We start from the raw sequence: 22186 nt of genomic DNA, 5'->3' as shown, positions 1-22186 counted from the left end.
CTAAATTAAACTCTTGACATACTGCGTTTGGCGGGGGTGCATATAAGCCCAATATAATCCGAATGTTTAGCTTGTGTTACTGTATTATCATTTATAATTGTGCTCGAGTTTACAATTGAATCTCACGAACTGGGACCAGCTGGGTTCATGGGACACACGTGTTCAACACTGCGTCACGATCACTGTGTGTGTCACGAACCCACGTGGATCGTGACGCACAGTCGAACTCATGTGTCGCCCTCAGATTGGGTTCGTACGGTGCTAAAGAAGTTCAACGTACATGCATTCGTGACACACACCTGTTCAACACTGTGTCACGATCACAGTTGAACAGGTGTGTCACGATCAGATTGGGTTCGTACGGTGCTAAAGAAGTTCAACGTAGATGCATTCGTGACCCGTGTGACACACGTGTTCAACACAACGTGGCTTCTCTGCCATTTCCCAGACGGGCAAGGCATGCTGGGCGGTTACAGTACTTGCAATTTCTATTGCTAAATCGTGTTGGGGTTCATAAATAATAATGGTATTATGGTTCACACGCCGGCCACTCGAACTGCATAATGCATTCACAATAAGTGGATTGCTTTGTTGATTAACGACGCAGCTGCGCCCAGTAAATACAGAACACTAACAGCTTTGCAGCATGAAAACTCGCCTGTGTGCGGGCGCAGTAGCAATACTATACATGCTCTCATTATCTTAGGAGCCTTAACCTTAGACGTGTGGTATGACCAAGTTTCTCTTACCGACAATTTTTTTTCTCCCGAAAGCGCAACATATCGGCAGCCCGTTAACCCAGCAGGCACCGTGCCTCCGACGCGAATGGTAACAAAGCGGAATGAACAACGCCGAATAATGTTGAAATTAAACATGAAGGGAGGGGACTAGATAACAATATATACATCGTAATAAACAGCGCCAATGCAGTGCAGAGGCGACCCTACCCCCCCACACACACAACACAAATCAAGAAGCGGACACCGCCCCTGACGTCAGGGGTGCGTGAATAACGCGATCCCACTGAGCGCTCGTATAGGAGGGGAGTGCGTGGTGGGGGAGACACAGTGCGAGCGAGCGAGCGAGGGAGATAGGGAGGGAGGGAGCAAGCACCCGGGCAGGCAGTGCGAGTGAGCCGAGAGACACAGAAGCGAGGAGAGACAGAGTGAAAGAGCGAGAGAAAGAGAGAGAGATCGCGAGGGGGTAGCACGGACAGAATGAGCGAGGCGTGAGAGAGGAAAACGACAGCGGCAAGACAATGTCCCAGCCCGCGTGCCGTTCCGCGCTCCCGTCAGCCGACGGCTCCGTCTCCAACTCCACCGCGGCGGACCCGCGCGGAGCGGCGCACGGGGTGAGCCTGCTCTTCTTCTCGGCCACGCTGCTCCTGGTGGCCGCCGTGCTGGCCGGCAGCCTCTACTCGGTGTCGCGGCTGCTGCAGATGCCCCGGCGGGGCGTGCTGGAGGCACTGGTGCTGTGCCTCTGCGTGGACGAGCTGCTGGGCGCGCTGCCCGCGGCGCTCTTCCTCTACGTGCACGCGTCCGGCGGGGACGTGTCTCCCGCCGTGTGCGCGCTCTCGGGGTTCCTCTACGAGTTCGTGTGCCTCGCCGGAGCCCTCAAGGCGGCGGCGATCGTGCTGCACAACGTGTGCGGACCCAGGAGGTCGGCCAAGGGACGTGGAGGTGGAGGCGGCGGCGGCGGCGCTTATTCGGCGTCCTCTCTATCCTCGTCTCTGTCCTCGCCTCCCAAGGCGCGGTCGTCGCCCGCGAGGAGAAAGGCGCTGTGGACCGTGCTGTGCACGTGGGGGGTATCCCTACTACTCAGCGTGCTGCCTCTGTGCGGCTGGGATAGGTTCGAGCCCAGGACTTGGGGCTGCTTTTTGCCGGACTCTTCCTCGCACGGCCTCTTCGTGTGCGTGCTCTTCGTGGCCCTGCTGTGCGCGCTCACCGCGCTCTCGCTGCCCGCGCTCTACAAGCTCTTCTGCCGTCCCGGAGAGCGCACGCTGTCGCTCAGCGCCACGTCCAACTACTACACCATCGAGGACACGGGCGTGTACCACAGCACGGTGACTGCGCTGGCCGACGAGAGGATGGTGGAGGGTAAGGCGGCTGCTGCTGCTGCGGCGGCGGCAGGGGCCAGGTCGACCGGCCCGGCCGCTGCTACCACGGACAGCTCCAGCAAGGACGCGTCCAACTCGGTACTCATAAACAACGCGGCCGCCTGCGCCAGGACTCCCTACGTTGGCATGGCCGTGGCTCAAAAGAGATTTGCGCTCCTGATAACCTTCGCCAAGCTGTTCCTGTGGCTGCCCATGATGGTGAGTGTGTCCGTGATTTTGTTGTTGTTGTTGTCGTCGTTTTCTTCGTCCGCTCCTTCCAATGACGCCTGGCCCGCGTAGAAGAGTAGGCCAAAACAACACCCTGACCGTCTAAGAGTCTTACGTGGAGACCCTTCCGCCAGTAAGAAATTGCAGGGCTGCGCCTTTAACTTTTTACAGTCATCATCATCATCATCGTGAGGGCCAGATTAAGTTTGATAGAGTCCCAAGGCTGTTATAGTTTGGGGAGCTCCTCTATTACAATACTGTCCTTTACGACTGCTACCACCACCATTGCCCAATGCCAAATACTCCGTTATTATATGCCACGGTTATTACGTGTTATTTATTTTTAATGCGATTTACGAACTGTAAAGCTGATTCAAACTTTAAACGAACGGACCTTTGTTCAATGCCAACCCATATGTGGCAGTGCAGTAGTTCACACTGACACTGTGGCTTTAATTCATAATGATCATTATGAATAGGATTTATCATAGAGTGCTCGTGTGATATCCCCCATCACCCGTGCACGCAGGCCAGGCGCGCACAGTTTTGCGTTTCACTCGTGATAAAGCAGTGCAGTGTACGACTTTCTTTCCTTTGGCTCCCCGATAATACAAGAGCCAGAGCTGCAGCCCTTACAGCCTCAACGCCGTAATGCAGCCCTGACTATCACAATCACCATTAGCCATGACCTATCCACTGCTGGATAACAATGTCCCTCCCCTCCCCCGTCTGTCACACGTAACACGCATTCATCATCATTACCATCGGCTATGTTCTATCCACTTCTGGATGGATATCGCGCCACAAGCCGTCGCCACTAGTCACGAGTGCTGCGACGGCCACGTGGGCTCCGTAGCTCCATCATCTCTGCTGTCGGCCGCCTTCTCGCGAGCATTCGCCTCTTTCCTTTTGCTCGTCGTTGACGCCGCCAGATCTGCGGCGACCACACTGGGTCTGCGTGCCCAGTCGAGCCAGGGACGGGTGCTGCTCTTTTTCCCTTGTTGGTCCACATACTTGCAGCAGTAATTCCACATTCACATGACACTGCAGATGCGAATTTGAACTCACATACGCTTAAACCATCGTAACAATGTTTGTTGTTGTAATTGGAAGCACCCGACACAGCCTATTCATCATTATGATGATGATCATCATCATTATCAGTAGCTGTGTTCTAGCCACTGCTGAATGAACGCCTACAAAAGCCGTCGCTCCATCTCGCAACGGTCTTGCACTCCTGCAGCACCGCGAGTTGATCTCATGGCTCCGTCCCCGAGGGCGCGCAGATTGAGAGGCGCGTTACCTCCATTACGCTGCCACTCTGGAGGTATTATCGACCTTGCCTGCTCGTGCCCAATCCCCACTTACATTTGTCTTTTTTTTCCATATCAGTGAAAACGATGCCTTTAACTTGGAAATGTTCCGTAACGCGCGCGTCTCTCCTGCGCCTCTCGATCTAATGCCACGCGTTCACCCAATTAGACGCGCGCCCACATATAGCAGTGCCGCGACGGCATTTGTGTCATTTCAACCGGAGTTATTGAAGTCAGTCCGCTCACTTATGGTCCCTCTTATAGCTCGCACGCACGGTTTGATGTGTGCGCACCGACTGATTTGCGTGTACAATTCTGGGGTATATGAATGCGTGCCGGGGGATGAGCGGTGTCCTCTGAGAGGTCTGGTGGACTGTTGCATTTCAATATATTTGTGTCACGCAAACTGCAACGCGGATTAATTGTGAAACTAAAATCTCAAAATACCTTTGTCAACGTTTCCGGCATTGTCCCTTGTCCATAGCACAATGTAATGTATGTGCATTGAAAAAGGGTCGTCGCCTGAAACGTCGTCTCTTATATACGGTATATTTGCATTGTAAGGCTACGGTGTTATTGACGAATGTGAATGCTTTGTTTGTTAATTGTGCTTGTGCACCACTGACGACACACTGTCTATTAGACTAGATGTATATGAACTATATCATCTGTTCTGAACACGGCAAAATATAGACTCAATGCCACTAATGAAGGCTGGCATTGCACACGAAGGGATGGTGTGGCCAGAACCACGCTCCTCGGTCGTCTTTGTCTCTCTCGTGCTGATGTTTTTTTTCATACTGCTCCAACTACTTATGCAAGGCTGAGTTTACACCCTGGGAAGTCCCAAAACCTGTTCAGAAAAATGCCACTGCATTCATGTGAACCGGTTGTTTGTCATTGCCGGGAATCAAATTGGGATTGCGGATTTCACACGGCGTTATGCAAACCACTACGTTACTGCTCCACACACGCACACACACCACGTGTGCATTGGCTACATTCCGCAAGACAAACAACACGGGAAGGGATAGAGTGAAAGAAGAGCTTGCAGGTGGTGTGCTGTGCAACCGCTGAGAGAACTGGCAGAAGGAAGGACGTGATGGCGAGGGGAAGTGGAAGTGAATAGCCAGACCCTGACCTTGTTGTTATTGTAATAAAATGCTATAGTGGGTCCTCTAAAAAAAAACATCTTTCGAACACCCACGTACGGCAAACCCTATGCTCCCCATGTCCTTGACCGAGACAATAACTTTACGTTTTAATCCATACGGTGATAAATCAATGTTCGCTTTCATGCAGAGCAGTGCGACTTAAACATTGTCTGCATTCATTATGCATCGTGGGTTTAATCACTCATATGAGGGTTAATTAAATAAGGGTGGAGAGGTGACACTTTGCTAAATTTCACTGGCTCGCCTCACTCAATTAAGCCGCTGAATCTGCTTTTTGTTCGATTGCAAAAATGCCTTTCAAGGCCATTAAACTGTAGTGCAGACCCAACCTGAAAACACCATATACATTACACACACAACGGTATTATAGTAATGACATACATGGAGTATACACATACAAATATGGCAATAATTGATGAACGTATCAAATCACGGACCACATAGGAAAGCGTGCCAGAGCACTCCATCGAGGAGATGGATTGATGAAATCCGTTTGGGGACAGGTGCTGGGTAGATTATTATTAAAATGAGAGATTGTGGCCGCTTTGGAAAGCCTTTGTCCAGCAGCGGAATGACAATAGCTGCAACTGCTGAAAATTCACAGCAAAATTAGAACATGTTTTCTGAAGTTCAGATTACAGAAATAGTGACGGTAACGTAAATGCAGATTTCCTGACTGAGAGACACGAAGAGAAACGCGTGGGTCTGAGAACAAATGCAAATTAATCATATGAAATAATAAGTAAAGTAATTGGCTTTGGGCCAGTCTCATTGCCTGAAGGGATCATGACCGCTGGGCCAGACTGGGTGCCGCGGTGGCTAGGAGATGTTAACTACCTCGCCTGGTATGCAGGAGGTCGTGGCTACAATCCAGATCCCGACTCATGTATATTTTTATTTGATTTTACATGCTGTCCCCGTGGTCGCGTGGATTTTTCTCCGGGCCCTCCAGTTTTTCCCTCTACATTTTAAAACATGCGTTTATTGTATTTGGCTGCTGTACATTTCCACATAAGCCACTTCGTTGAGCTGTCACTTTTGATAGCCAGGTCGCTTCTGAAAACGACCCACGTAGCTCAGTGGGGCATTTTAGCCGGTAACAAATAAAACAAGGAATGGCAGCCAATGGCTGGGTGGTGGCCGGTAGTGGGAGAGGCTGGGTGGGCGGCCGAGAGGTGGAGGAATGAGAAAGTCTACCCATGGTGCAGGAGCGAGATGGATTGAGGCATCCGTCGTAAAACGACCACGAGGAATGGTAGTGGCATGGGGAAGCAGTTAGCCGGGAAGTGGTGAACTATGCACGTGGTCTCTAATGCAGCACTGTGGATGCGAGGGTTGGCGTATCACACAAATGCCGTAAATATTCCTTACCCGTTGGCATTGATTGGGGTACTTTTCTTTCGTACGGCTGATGATGTAGATGCAAAGAATCAACTACAAATGACACATTCACGTGGTCAAGCCAGATAACCCCGTCGGGAGCAGCGCTGTGTATCGCTGTGATGTCTCCTTCGTATTGGTGGACATCGGGGCATTGCGTCGTCACACGCCGTACGGTCTGTCCTGGATGACCACAGTCGCACACTGCTACTGGAGAGTTTTTAAGTTTCCATTTGCGCATCAGGCTATCCGCATCTACTGCCACGGTTTGTGCAGCGGATGCGGTTTAGGGTGGACCATCCGTTTCGTGGAGGATCAAAACCCCGGGGGATCTTCTGCGTTGCCATCGATGTGCCCATACCCTGGCTCGCCAGTAGACGGCAGTAGAGCGATGATGGGATCGTGGGTACCCGCCCCGTACGCGCGTGGCGGTTTTCTCTGCGTGCTCGCGGTTTTTTTCCCACACGTTCAACTGAAAACTCATTGACTGAAAACATTTTAATACATATAGAGGACCGCAGAGCTTGGGCGATTGTTGATGCCAGCCCACCGCCCCCCCCGGCTGTCGCATTCCCCGCTCGTTGTGCGGCTCCCCGCGCCTTGAAGAGTGAGTGCATAAATGCGCGGCGCTTTACGATTTGAAATGATACATCATTACGCACGGTTATATATTTAGCCGCGGGATAGACATTAGGGCTGACGATAACCACGTGGAATAAAGTGCACGAGGGTTGCCTGCACGCGTACAATTACACACCGGTCCCCATACTCCTGGCCCCATGCAGAGCGCACTGCTGGGAGGATGGTGTTGCACATCCAGCCTCTCGCGGAAGAACGAGCACGCTCCATTTGTTTCGCTAATGTATCTTTTATCCACCCCGGCGGGGTGGCGGGGGGGGGGCGGGGGGGGGGACGGCTTGCTCCATGTACCTCGAAGCACGCATCCTTAGGTTCAATGGGGCCGGAAGGGATTCCCGGATGATCAGGATCAGAGACAGGTGACATCGTTGGACAGCACCTGGCCTCCGCGGAAAGGGAATGGAAGCGGGTGTGGGGTCGTGATTCGTAGGAAGGAGTTCGCCAAGTGGGTCGTGAGAGGAGCGAGTGGGCGGTGTTGCGTGTTCAACGATTCACGCAACGAGTGGGTTTATTCACGCGCCGTTAGATTGACACTTTATCAGGAGGTGACTTCGAAATGCAAATATCTCTCTCGCACGTGGTTATAAATCACAAGGTGGCGTTCATTACTCTTTGAGAGAAAAAAAACACACGTACGCTCCGCTTCTGTGAAATATTTATGGTATAATTATTCAATATTTTTCCTGAAGTATTCATAACAAAATGTCAATTTTCTCATTAGCGTGAGACATAATGACCTTTTCTTCTATTTGGCTTACGTTTTATACTTAGTGTTTGAATTCTACATGATGTCTTTAATATTGGGACTGAATACCCTCCAATGGGTTATTTTTTTACTTGGTCTCAATGAGAATGACAACAATCTACTGGTACAGCAGTTGAAACAATGGACGAGTACAATTTCGATTTAAAGCTTTCGTGACTGCAGGGATTCATCTTCTTGGTTCTTTCGGTAAAGTCACGTAGAAGGGAAATAATAAAATAAAAAAATAAAACGTAATAAAATACAATTCTCACGACGTTTCGGCCACAACGCAAGCAGCTGTATTTCCGACAGCCCTGTTATTCACTTGAGGATGGCTGCTTGCGTTGTGGCCGAAACGTCGTGAGAATTGTATTTTATTATGTTTAATTTTTATTATTGTATTATTTCCCTTCTACGTGACTTTACCGAAAGAACCAAGAAAAATGGGCGAGTTGTATGTATGTAGAACTTAATTCTAGATTTGAAGCTTTCGTGACTGCAAGGATTCATACTCTTAGTTCTTTCGGTAAAGTCACGTAGGTAAAAAAAAAAATTAAATTAATAAAAATTAAACAATAAAATCACGACGTTTCGGAGGCAACACAAGTCTCCGTCATCAGGTGGGACCGTCACAGCCAGATTTGCTGCATCAAGTGCAGCAAAATAACCTCAAGATAGGCTGACTAGAGCTGCCTCTAGTGGACGCCCTTCCGCCAACAGTGGCGTGAGCAGGCAATTGCAGGGCTGCCCCTGTACCTTGCAGCACCACTCCTTTTCCCATTAAATTATCGGAGTAACTGTCTTAATAAATAATAGCGTCAGAGTGTAAGTCATACAAATTAGCGATGACACAGTGCCATGTTTGAGTTGCCTCTGTGTTCTGTAGATGGCAATCCACGGCGAATTCGTCTCTGATGGCCCAACAAGCGCTCGTCACAGCAGCGAGCACACAACACCATAATCTGCGTCGATCCTGGCTTGGCCCGCGAACGCAAAAGGTTAATGGCCAATTTATCCTCGAATGTTTGAAATCGCGCGAGTAGCAGACAGGCACCAATCTGCCAGCTCGCTTACCTTGACTGGAAAGTGTCATTCGCGTTTACAAAATTGCGTAGATTTTTTGTTTGTTATAAATTTAACAATAAACAAATACAATTTACGAATGCTGATCTGGTCCACTTTGAGAAATAGACGTCTCTCTATCCTTCTCGATGTGTGTTCCGGGTCGTGCGATGTTGTTGTTCGCTACGATGTCCGGCGTTTCGCGACCTTGCCAATCTCGCCAAGGAGCATGAACCGTCACGGGACCTCCGGTGGTCATCCTCGCAGCAGTAGCAGCAGCTGCGGCTGATTTTGGCTTCAGCCATCGTTCAGAGACTGCGGTCACCGCATCGCGCGGTCTCAGGTGCGCCTCTGCGGCCGTCTGGAACGCTCTTGCTCCCAACATTAGGGAGCCACTGGAGCTTTGCTCTCATAATCTAGAATTCAAACGAAATTTCCTGAAAACGGCTGCTTTGTAGTTATTCATAATCAACGTTTTTGGGTTTAGATCGCGTCATTTATAAATGTGTCGTAACCCTCCACCACCCGACACGGCCAATCAGTAAAAAAGTGTCACGTTGACAAAAGACAATTAGTTCACTGCTTTAGCCCACCGGTGTGTTGAAGCGTGAAACCACAACATTTACAATTTGAGTACGACGTTTCGCTGGTAATTGCATCCAGCATCATCGGGCAATTCGCCAGAATGGTGAGGCTCTGCTGTGTCTCCCGTTCTTATATAGAGCAGCAGCAGGGTGACGTCATCATTAACTCATTAAGTGTCAACGTGACACTTTTTTTACTGATTGGCCGTGTCGGGTGGTGGAGGGTTACGACACATTTATAAATAACGCGATCTAAACCCAAAAACTTTATTATGAATAATATTGGTCGCGAAAGCCTACGTGTTAAACTGATTTGTAGTTATTCTTTGGTTTTTTCGGTAAAGTCACGTATAAAAATAAAATAATAAATTAAATAATAGCATACGACGTTTCGATTGCAACACAAGCAATCATCATCAGGTATAATGAAATAGCGACATAGAATATAACCAGAAAACTATAGACAGACATATAAGCAGACAGATATCACCAAGATACATAGAGAGTGCAACCCAGGTACAGAGAGAGGTGATCGTCTCTGTGGGGTGGCCTTAAATAGACAGAGGGGGGCGGAGGCAGAGAGAGGGAGGGGGTAGGGAAAACATTTACATGTCAATGAGTACGAAGGGAGGGGAGTAAGGTAAGCAGGCTTAGAGGGAGACAGAACACACTAAATTAAATAACCTAGCAAAGTATCGAAATGTTATGTAAAACGACACAGAGAGTCGGTCAACACACAATTAACGCATTGCCTGGTCGATTACGTGTTTCAAAGATTGCTAAGTTAGAATTTAAGTGTGAAAATTCCAAAGAAAGACAAAACATAAAAAAGAGGAACGGAGACACACAGACAGAGCAGAACCTAAGAACGATACAAAACGAGTGTAGACAGAGACAATTACACTAAATATACAGGCAGAGAGAGAGAACAAGAAACCCAGAGAGAGAGAAAAAGGTAAACTTGGAACTTCCCCGTAGAAGTGGTTCAATCTTAATTTTGGAGCTTTCGTGACTGCAGGAATTGCTTGTGTTGCAATCGAAACGTCGTATGCTATTATTTAATTTATTATTTTATTTTTATACGTGACTTTACCGAAAAAACCAAAGAATAATTCCTGCAGTCACGAAAGCTCCAAAATTAAGATTGATTTGTAGTTAGTTTGTTGTCCTCACCCCGCGCCGCCGTTTAGCGAGGTTGGCTACGTACGGTGTGCGAAAGAAGTTCTGCATACAGGCCTAGGTGCGGGGAACTTCTCGACGAACCGAATTGTCCTTGAATTCAGTTCCTGAAGGTGCTCCGAGTAGGTGGGACGTCGTACGGAACGACACGCGGCACGACCCGGGACACATGGGAGATCGCGTACGGCACAACCGCGACAACCAGCGCGAGGCATCTCTCTACGCTCTCGTGTGTGTATGTGATGTAGCACAAAGACAAAGCTCCCCCGTATAACCTTACCAGACTGTTGGGGTAAGTACTGCTAGCGAGCAGCACCTATGAAGGCCTGCACGGCACACCAAGGAGTGAGTGGCCAGCACCACCCCCGGCCGCCTAGGTCGATTCGGCCTCAAATGAGTATCTGGTGCGATGTGATGTAGCACATTTACACACGTGTTCTCGGTCTGAATGATCCAGCACGTTTCCATGTCCATTGTGATCAAGCAGCAACTGCTGCTAACTTTTGCTCCAGGCGTCAAATAATGACCAGTAAATGAAATAATGTTTTGACTTTAGATTCATTCCAAAGTCAAGGGTCAATGTAATGTCCTGATCGAATGCGCATCAAGAGGCAGTGCTCATTTCCGTTTACAGCCCTGATCCAGTGGTGGAAATTCCACATTCCTATGTCGGGGGCCAGTTTATTCCCCCCAGGAAGTGGTACCTGTTTTATTGACCCAAGAGAGGATGATGGGCTGTCAACCCCCAACTGGCATTTGAACTCGAAACCTGATCGTGAGCCGCTAGCTTCCAAATGCTGAGCCACATGCGTGCCGTAATGCCACGTGAAGTAAATAGGCCCCTGCCCCCCAATTAAATCAGCATACGGCTTGGAACAAGCTTAGAATATTAAGCGCCGTCAAGGTGGTCACCGTTGCCAAGATAAAACACACAATGCACTTCAGTTGCCAGTGCCTTTTGAAATGCAAACGGAGTTTGCGTCAGAGAAGCGCAATTTGTGCGGCATATTCTATTGTTTGCTACGCAGCCGTGATGGGTTTAAATCCACCGTGGGTGTCGTTTCAAAAATCACTTCACTTGGCCGCGTCAAACCAATAACAACGATGGGTAACCAACGTGGCGTGTTAAACATTGCTGCAGTGTCCATTCGTTCGTTCGACCGTGTGTATACAAAGTCGAATGCGAGAAGTGGCGATGATAAGTGAGCAATCTTCGCCTGCCCCCCAATCACCGCATCCCCTTGCTGGCATACAGAGCCATGTCGGTGTGCAGGCCAGGTGCTGAGTCACTTCATGCCCACGGGGTCTGCAGGCAACCAGCCGGCACGGTGACCTTTACCACACGTGCGAGATGAGATGTGATGTTTAAAAATCTCTCTCTTTTTTTCACGAGAGAGATGCCCCGCAGTTAGGAGCGGTTATATAGATATTACAAAACAAATCAATATCATTATAAGTAATGGCACAGATCCGTCGTGTAGCCTCTTACTGGGCGGTTGAGGCTAAGTGATGTTAGCGAGCACCTATTAAGGCCAGTAGATTACTGCACAGTAAACGAGGGGGTGGTGCAGCCAGCATCACGCCCTGTCGTCTTTGTCTGCCGCACCTCCGATTAGCACGGTTGGCCACGTACGGCGCGAAAGAAGTTCAACCTACATACGTACGCGTGAGCACACCACACAAGGCAGGCATTTGAGGCGGAGTCGACCTAGCGAACGCCCAAGACCGGTTCCGAATCAACGTCGCCGACGCACGCGGTTGAATCTCCATCCAAGAAGAGAACGTCGTTGTTGTCGTTGTTGTCGTCGTTGTCGTTGTTGTTGTTGTCGTTGTTGTTGTTGTTGTCGTTGTTGTTGTCGTCGTTGTTGTCGTTGTTGTTGTCGTTGTTGTCGTTGTTGTTGTCGTTGTTGTTGTTGTTGTCGTTGTTGTTGTCGTTGTTGTTTTTATTTGCGCAATTGTTTCTCGTCGTCTTGACACCCGGGCTGGAGCCATTGGGAGTCCTTGGAAATGGAATTCAAATGCGGGCACGCGCGCCACTGTTTCTCTGCGCAGTGAGCCCGACACGGGCTGTAAGGAACAACAAAAAAACGAGCGACGCAGAATAAGGTCGCGGTCGTCGTCCCACTTGAATCGAGGTCATGCTTTGTCGAGCAAATGACATTATGAAAGTCGGCGTTACACACTCAAACACCACCCACCCTCCATAATAGAGGGTTTTTTTTCGGGGAGGTGAGATCGCGTACAATGTATAGATGTGTCGTTAAACCCGCCACCGCCCGACACAGCCAATTCGTAAGGATTGTCACGTAAAGAGAACGTGCCAACTCGTGACTGGTACAGCAACACCGGTTGTGTGTTGGAGAGTCACGCCACAACATTTACCCCACCCCCCCACCCGTTCCCATCGTGGAGCCCCATGCGTCGAATCGTTGCAATGGGGGAGGCTGCGTCGTCTTATTTGGCTCGCCGATCGGATCTCATTCGTATCGTTTCGTTTGCTCCGATTATCCTTCACTATAGCCAGATGGAAGATCTATAAACTTCCTCGGAGTGGAGGCGGAGAGGGGGGTCCCACATTTCAAGCCTTTTAAATGTAACGCTGCATTCATTCACAATGAGAACATGTAATGTATTTATACGTATTCTCCCGTATATGATCAATAACATATACACTACCAATTGTTGGGGTCTCAAGGGGAAGGAGGGTAGATCCACTGCATGGAACATTTACACATTCACTAATTATCATAATTAAACAAAGGACATGGTTTCATACTCATGTATTGTGAGCCTTAAGACTCGATGTTGATGGATGAGTCAATGCATCATTCACCCCTAATAAGCAAACACCTGGTATCTATATTTACATTACCTGTGTCAAACTCTTACAGGGGACTATGTTAGCCTGCGTGTGATGGAATCGTTAACACGTTGTGAAATAAGTTGCATGCTCGCCACGAGTATTAATCAACAATTCAGATGTTTTGTTAATTCCAGCCATTCTCAATCTACCGCCAATGAATGAAGGGCTCCCCTTTGTCTTCTTGGTTCTTTCGGTAAAGTCACGTAGAATGGAAACAAAAAAAATTAATAATAAAATAATTCTCACGACGTTTCGGCCACAACACAAGCAGCCGTCATCAGGTGAAGACCAGGTCTGTCGTGATAATTATTTTATTATGTTTTATTTTATTATTTTTATTGTTTCCATTCTACGTGACTTTACCGAAAGAACCAAGAAGATGAATCCCTGCAGTCACGAAAGCTTTGCCTTGTGGATCATAGGGGGTGTTTGACCACACTCCACCACACTGGCAGGCGTGGGTTGGCGAAGTGGGGAGGACAGGACGGGCTTGCATATCGCTCGCCGGCGATGTTATCCGTGGCCGAAAATCGAACTGGGGATGCCTGGTTCAAGAAGAGTGGACGAAGGTCTGTGCCACTGATCCCACCCACAATTTAATGGGCTTAAAAAACGCATCATTGTACAAGCTGCTTAAGAAAAATAACTCCACTGGATGTTTAATGTTCATTTAATGTGCTTGTAATCAGCTCCCACTGCATACACAATTGTATTTCTTTTTTGTTTTTAAATGTGGTATTGGCGTGATACTGCACTTTTGCGAGTTGGCCAGATATTATATGTATGACTAATTTCATTGGGGATATTGTTTACATTGTTGACAGCCCCTTCCTCGTATTTAACTGCATACTAACCGGATGCATCACTATTTTATCGCGACTACCATAGTTACTATTCCAGCGATTTTTGCTCTTTGATTTCTCCATCCATGCCGTGAGGACTCAAGTCTTGCGGACTGTTTCATCTCAGCCACACTGCGTTCAACCAACACACTCCGCATGTCACAACAACAACAAACTCTCCCACCACACTGCAGGTCACTTCATCTTGCTGTCACACAGCCCATCTTTGGAATTCCCTGCCACCACCATCAATTTGTTTTCCCCCAAGTTCCTTGTAGCCTTGCTCAATTTAATGAAACGTGTTCACAACGCCGTCGTCCACAATAAACGCCTCCTCATTCGAGACCCAAACATCCGCACCTCGTGCCTTTTGACAGTCCCCACTCCCAGGGGGGAACACCGGTGGTGGAGCCATTTAACCGCATCAAAACGCCGACAGGCCGTGACGCACATCTCTTTCACGAACGAACAAAAAAAGAGACAAGCCACAACAGTGCGGCTGTGGCCATGCAACCAAACACTATGGACCATACAGTAAACAAATCGAGGAGGAAGAGCAAAACTACAGGAACCCTCTGTCGAAGTCATCTCGTGGCGAGCAAACGTCGATGTTGGCATTTCGCTCCTGAACACACGGCCAAACGCAAGATTATAATAGACTCTTATCCATGATTTAAACTTGATGGTCTCTGTTTGTCGCTGACCATTTGGCATTTTGGACCTATGGGCCTGTGCTCAAGAACCATGATATATATATAAAATACATTTTAAAAATACCGAACCCATACAATTTCACACTTCACCCCCCGTTCTTTTCTGGATAACCCCGAGTCTGCGCTTTCTCTATGCAAATTGAAAACCGCCACATTTATTTAATCAGGTTGGCCAAGCGTGGCAAGGGACAGTTGGAATTTTACGGAGGGAAAATGATGCCTATTTATACAACGGGAAGGGTGCTCCTGGGTCACGTGACCTTGCGTGCACGGTTTCGGATGGATGGATGGACAACCCGCTGCGATATTTGTACACCAGTCAATATGTAGAGTGTGTGTGGCCACGACACGATTGGGTACGTGTTGAGCACTGGCTACGCTCGCTACGTATAGGTCATCGCCGTGTATATATTTACGTCTTAATGTCACCAAGGGTGCCTTACACACTTGTGTTTTCACGTCGTAGGAAATTCTATTCTGTAGAGTTGTTGTTTAACCAACTGATATTGGGATAAATTAATCTGAAAATACTCTTGCATTCATTAAGAGTAATGCCAATTATCAGCAGATGTCTTTAAAATGTAGCATAACTTCAAACGTAATAAAATTTTGTGACACTGCCAGAAACTAGGTAAGTTACACTGGTGCCTTGAAATTAATCATTTCGTTCTTTATTTACCCAGGAAATACATTACCTCATATAGCAGATTTGCACCACTTCAGTCTCAGCGAAAGTCATAAACCTCGTAATTCACACATGTATTGAGGATTAATTTAGGCGTTCTTCACGTGTCAGTGCTTCTCCTGTACTCTGCAAATGTTTTGGCAGATGAATGGAACCACGCGGCTCTCTCCTCCCATAACCACAGGGCCAACCGCGTCAGCGCCAAATCCTCCGGGCTGATCGTTTTAGTCTCAGCGCGAATTACCGGATCCGCTGTATGCCCCCCCCAATACAAACGCCAACTGTTGTATTACTGCTGTACCAGCGGGGTTCCCAACCTGCTTAGCTCGCTTCGCTTCCCAGAGTCTGGGTACAATTGGCATTATTTAGTCATTGGAAAACGGTGTTTTCTTTTTTCTTGTTTTTGGGAATAAACGAAGATATACATTTGTATTGCCTATATATTTGTACGTTTAATGGTATGCAACAACGATTATCTCACCACGTAGAGGCGCTTTGTGATGAGGCACTCAGTTGCTTTGAGATTGCACGTTCTGCAATTAAAGCTCTCCATCACACGACCACCAGCTGCATTCCCTGAGCAATTATAATGTTTCCAACATCGTGATGCCAGAGGGCCTTCTTAGAGAAATCCTATCAGCAGAACACTTTCATGGTGTTCTCGAGCGTACGCACCCACTGTTGCGCCGGAACAAACTCCCTCCACCTCGTGTCCCACTGTGCCCTCCCTCAGAGCATGGCTAGTCTGACCCAAGAGCCAAGGTCAGGCTCTGGGATGGTTCTTTTTGCTTTGAAGTTATCACGCGTTGAATAACCCACGTGAAGAAAGTGACGCGCTTTTATGTTCTTGGCCGGGGTGGGGGGGGGGGGTTTGGAATGCGTCGTCTCAGAAAGTGCGAACGCCATTCGTCCATTGAGTTAAACCATCAACTCCCGGACTAAATTAGCGCTGTGCCACGAACACCATCTTGCATTGACGTCGTTCGCAAGAGTAGGCCATCGTGTGCAAGCGCCAGGATCTCAATTTTGTCAAGCTCGAAAAATGACACCGCAAATTACTCACTTGGGATTGTGCACGGCAATAATCGCCCCCTACTGGCAGACGAATGCCTCAGGTCACTCTTGCAAATGAGGCTATCCTGGTCTCTTGGGTTCTCACCTCGTTCAAGAAAAGTAACTCGAAACGTGAGTAGGGATGCCGATATACAATCACACTCACAATTTACATTGGTATTTTCTGTCGCATCACACCTAATCTGGCAACATTTGCAATATGCAGTGCATCCACAGTCATCGATACGCGTTCATGGAGGACAATTGATCAAGTGTCTACAATAACCGTGATGAACTTCCCACGGTCGCAAATTATCCACGATGACCACCATCACGGCCACCGGTGGCAGCAACACAAATATCCGCACAACGATGCGAAGCTCGCTGACAGCAATGAGTGCGAGAATTGAACCCCTGCGTCAATATTCTTCGCGTCAAAATTGATCGGGTGGACAACTGCAGGGAGTGGCCATTTGCCCACAATGCAAACTCACAACAGGTCGCTGTTGTCGGTTAGATTGACCACTCCTGGGCTAAGGCCTCCCTCTTTTCTCATTTTTTCCTTCGTTGATTTCATGAACGAATGCAGCAGATAAGGCCTTCACAGATCCGTCTCATCAGCCACAAGGCCCCCTGAGAGTGCATACTTTCAGCAGCATGAGTTCAACTCAAGCGCACTCTGAACCGGTTTCAACTGTGTTTCATCAGCAGTCGAGATTGTTTAAACCAATTTCTGTAAACTGCCAGTGGTGTATTTGCTAGGAGCCTTTCTGTTAGACGTGGGTGTCAGTTTAACGCAAAAAAATATGTAATAAATACATGTCCTGCAGGTTCGAAGTTTAATTACGTCTCACTGCAGTAGGTCGTCTAATGCAAAACATGGCATGGTTCTGAAGGCACTGTGCAAGGAGCAGATACCATAAATACTGCATTGACCACGATGTGTAGATTCAAAAGCAAACTTTTGCGAGAGGGAACTAAGGGAAGTGAATACTTTTATTTATTTATTTGAATGTAGAGACGTAGTGTATGCTTATCTGTTCCACAACTTAAATTCCCCATAGCAACACTAATAAGCATTCGGTGATGCATTACTATATACAATCTTGCGTGCAACTTTTTGGATATAAATATTTTAAAGACAGAGTGCTTGCCTTTAACAGCTGGCAGCTCTCCAGCCTTGATTCAAGCAAGCCTGACCCTGCTAATGAGACACTGTATGTCAAAACCGGTCCAGATTTTGTTTGTATTGAATACATGCTGCTGAAACTATTCACTCCCAGAATTCCGTGGGCAGATGGATTGTGTGGTGAAGACTTTAAATGTATTATATGTGGAGAGACAGATATATGAAGGAGACATAGATTGCGAATTTTGTTTAAATTTAGGAACGTGGGACACTGTCCGACTGTTGTTTAGGGTTGCATGGGGTTACAGGCTTCTCATCGTAGAAGTGAAACCTCGTAATACATCCAAAAACCGAAGTTATGGGATGTACTATACGAATACTAATATATATATAACCAGTTAAGGGCCCCTAAGCTATATAGATCTTTTTCAGAAGCGATCTGGCCACAAATGATAGCTCAAGTAAGTGGCTTGTCACGTGGACATTTATAGCAGCCAAATACTCTAAACGCGTGATGTTGATTCTAGTTGGAGAGAAAAAAACGGTGGACCCGGAGAAAAATCCACGCGACCACAGAGAGAACACACACACACACTCCATATATACAGGCGTCAGGGTTGGGATCGAACCCACGACCTCCTGTCGCGAGGTAGTTAACACTCTAGTCCCTCGTGTCTTGAATATTCCACCAGGCCCCCATCACATAAAGAAAAGGTTAACAGTGGTACTGCCAACGCATAAACGTATCGCGTTGTGAGAGCAAATCTCCCAATAGGATTCCCTGAGGGACAATCACTATTGAACAAAACATCAGCATCCCTTCCTGGGTAAGGATACATCACAGCAAGTGGAAAGTGAGGCAGATCATTCCATGCCATGCGGTTTTGAGTTCCACAGCCAATGGTCAGTGCCGGATTAAGGCACGGTGGCTTTAGGTGCTGCAGCCAAGGGGCTGGACGGCCTCCAGAGATTAAGTGAAAAGTTATTTCATTCATGAATGCTGAATTTGATTTGTTGTTAGCCTTGTAAACATTTTATTTTTCTTTAACTTTGTTTTTCTTTTGAAAATATTACTGGGGGCCTCACAGTACCTGTAGCCCGAGGGGCCTACACAATCTTAATCCGGCCCTGCCAATGGTCAATATAACGAATGCCTTGCCTGGAAGGCAGAGTCATCGTGCACACCTGAATGCAGCAGAATTGCAGAGCTCAAGGACGCTGCCACTGCGGCGTAACGGACATCACGCTGGACTTGCAATCCACAGATCGCCCGTTTGATTCAATCTCCTGGCGAGAAAGTTGAAAGAATGGGCACATTTAATAAAATCCAACCCCACCCCCCATCTATTCCACCTCCTCTGTTCACCCGGCAGGAACATTACCGCTTGTCACGCGCGGTGGGGTAAAGCGTGGGTAAAACCCTCGCCTCTTCTAAGATGTCTTTCCAGCGTGGGAGAGCAGCAGCAGAGATTCCGTTTAGAGCGGCGTTCTTCATCGCAAGGCCCGCAGGCCACTGGTGGCCCCTGGTGGCCTTTAGTGCGGCCCCTGGTGGCCTTTAGTGCGGCCCCTGGTGGCCTTTAGTGCGGCCCCTGGTGGCCTTTAGTGCGGCCCCTGGTGGCCTTTAGTGCGGCTCCTGGTGGCCTTTAGTGCGGCCCCTGATGGCCTTTAGTGCGGCCCCTGGTGGCCTTTAGTGCGGCCCCTGATGGCCTTTAGTGCGGCCCCTGGTGGCCTTTAGTGCGGCCCCTGGTGGCCTTTAGTGCGGCTCCTGGTGGCCTTTAGTGTGGCCCCTGGTGGCCTTTAGTGCGGCTCCTGGTGGCCTTTAGTGTGGCCCCTGGTGGCCTTTAGTGTGGCTCCTGGTGGCCTTTAGTGTGGCCCCTGGTGGCCTTTAGTGCGGCTCCTGGTGGCCTTTAGTGCGGCCCCTGGTGGCCTTTAGTGCGGCTCCTGGTGGCCTTTAGTGTGGCCCCTGGTGGCCTTTAGTGCGGCCCCTGGTGGCCTTTAGTGTGGCCCCTGGTGGCCTTTAGTGTGGCCCCTGGTGGCCTTTAGTGCGGCTCCTGGTGGCCTTTAGTGCGGCCCCTGGTGGCCTTTAGTGCGGCCCCTGATGGCCTTTAGTGCGGCCCCTGATGGCCTTTAGTGCGGCCCCTGGTGGCCTTTAGTGCGGCTCCTGGTGGCCTTTAGTGCGGCCCCTGGTGGCCTTTAGTGAGGCCCCTGGTGGCCTTTAGTGAGGCCCCTGGTGGCCTTTAGTGCGGCTCCTGGTGGCCTTTAGTGCGGCCCCTGTTGGTCTTTAGTGAGGCCCCTGGTGGCCTTTAGTGAGGCCCCTTGTGGCCTTTAGTGCGGCCCCTGGTGGCCTTTAGTGCGGCCCCTGGTGGCCTTTAGTGCGGCTCCTGGTGGCCTTTAGGGCGGCCCCTGGTGGCCTTTAGTGCGGCCCCTAACCCAGCGGCTCTCCGACAATACACAAAGAGTGAAAACACCCCCATGACCATCGTGCTAGTGTCCAACCCCCCAATGGTTTCAAATGTGTGGCGATCCTCGGACTGATGATGTCTTATCGATTAAAGTAGCCCCCTCCCATCTCTGAAAATGAGTGAAGGACGCTGTACGAGAGGGGCTTTCTAAACCCCTTCCGCCGGCGCTCAACGTGGGAAACAATTGTAGCACTCCACCTCAACCGTGTTACCGTTTACAGAGCTCGGAATGTGTTGGGAGGTTTTGCACGCGACTCATGAACACGTCGGTAAGCCTGACGCTGCAACGGCAACATGTTACAATTTCATCTTGAAGCAAAATGAGCCTTGATCAATCCTGCGCAGAAATTGTGCGCCCATAAAGAGTAGAACCAAGGCAGTGGCTTTAGACTAAAACCAGCGAAGCCTGGGTCGACTGGTAATAAATGACAAATTTCCAGTGCAGATTTTTTATTATTAAATATATATTTTTTAAGTTGCATCAATCTATTTACACTTCCACCCAAGGCTACCACTGGGTCTCCGAGCCTCAACAATTTGACACCGTGGCTATCGACTGTAACGCTACACTTGGTCGATTTCGGAGGTTGATTCGCGCGGATCATTTGTCTTGGCAGGAGCTCTCAATAGAATTGCAAGCGTCCTCTCGCTAATGCGAGGAGCGCACTGTATTGGCCTGTGCAATGAAGGGTTTGCTACTACACGTCGCTGCTGATTTCGGTGTGCGCATATGGCAAAGCGCAACACCGATGAATTTCGTTTTTTTTCCCGTGGGATTTTCATTTGTGGCAACCTGTGCAGCTGTCATGATTGTGTACGGTACGAATTGGGGTCATCAGTAAAGAGTAATGTGGCATTATTTCATGACCGGATGCTGCCGTGTTGTGTTGCAATCCCGAGGTTGGGAGGTTTGACCTCTCGGCGTGGCAGTTGAAGCAATGGGGCAGGGGTCCTGAATCCCCCATCCGTGTCCACCCCGTGGTATAAATAGTTACACCACAGTCAGTCGATCAGCAGGTCGAATATTCTGCACAGACCGAATATTTTCCTTGTTGATACTACCTGAGAGGTAGCAACTTGGGTTGTGTCAACATCTTTACTTTCATTGGCCATGTACACCAACTGATGTCACTCAATATTTACCACCCCCACTGATATCGAATTCTGCTCTAGCTCACGAACTATGTTGAAGTGCAGTGTGGGTATTCCCACCTTTCCAAGACATTTTACCAGGCCTTCTGGAGGAATTTCCTTAACCATAGGCTGATGATCTATTGCAAGCAGATCCTCTGTTCCATATACAAAACATTGAAACGAGTGTGCCATCAAGTAGGACGCCACGAACATACTCGAGTTTGCAGATAATGCAAACTTCGACATGTAACGCCACCACAGTGTCCGCTCGCTCTCGTAGAGGGGGAAGAACTCAGAGGCGCGAGGAGAAACCACGGACGAGCGGCAAAGGCAGCCACGCGGCTAGCTGACACCAACAACTGACCAAGCTCTGCGGTCCTCTATATATTAAGTTGTCGGCCAAATAATGAGTGTTTTACATGTTGGAGGAAACGGGGATCTGAGAGCTTTCGATTCCACGTGCTTGCAACCGCAACGAGTCACAGAGTGGGAGCGATCCCTGCCACTGTGCACACGAGACCGACGCAGGACAGAGTGCGCACCCGCGCCGTGCACACTCACGACTTGATTTGGATGCCATTCCTTTCCCCCACTTCTCCGACGCCAGATTCACCTGGCGCTGCAGTTCAGCACAGGCCGACCGAGCCCGTCCTCCGAGGAGCTCAGCTTCATCCTCTCGCTGTTCGCCATGCTCCTGTCGCCCCTGCTCATCCTGTCCCGCAAGTGGTTGCACCTGCCGTGCGGCTGCATCATCAACTGCCAACGCAACACCTACGCGATGAACCCGGAGCTCGACAAGGGTGAGCGACGTCAGCGCCTGACCGCATCTTTTCCGTGCGTGCGTGTCCCTCTGTCTGTCAGTCTCCGTCTCGTAACCCTTTAATCTGATTCCAGTACGATGACGT

At 49.0% G+C, this 22186-nt stretch overlaps 1 protein-coding gene across 1 annotated transcript in view; it reads left to right on the top strand.

Annotated features, from left to right (window-relative positions):
* The first annotated feature begins 1137 nt into the window (after positions 1–1137).
* The window catches only part of GPR149 (G protein-coupled receptor 149), a 34101-nt gene continuing 13052 nt past the window's right edge, over positions 1138–22186 (top strand). The window contains exons 1-2 of the mRNA XM_061568139.1: positions 1138–2314; positions 21889–22081. Coding sequence (XP_061424123.1) covers positions 1259–2314; positions 21889–22081 — 1249 coding nt within the window. The 5' untranslated portion in view covers positions 1138–1258. The remainder of the gene's footprint in view (positions 2315–21888; positions 22082–22186) is intronic.

Source organism: Lethenteron reissneri, chromosome 40 (assembly GCF_015708825.2).
Source record: "Lethenteron reissneri isolate LAM-NWPU_2019-01 chromosome 40, ASM1570882v1, whole genome shotgun sequence".
Classification (NCBI taxonomy): domain Eukaryota; kingdom Metazoa; phylum Chordata; class Hyperoartia; order Petromyzontiformes; family Petromyzontidae; genus Lethenteron; species Lethenteron reissneri.
This window is presented reverse-complemented; position numbering and strand designations above follow the sequence as displayed.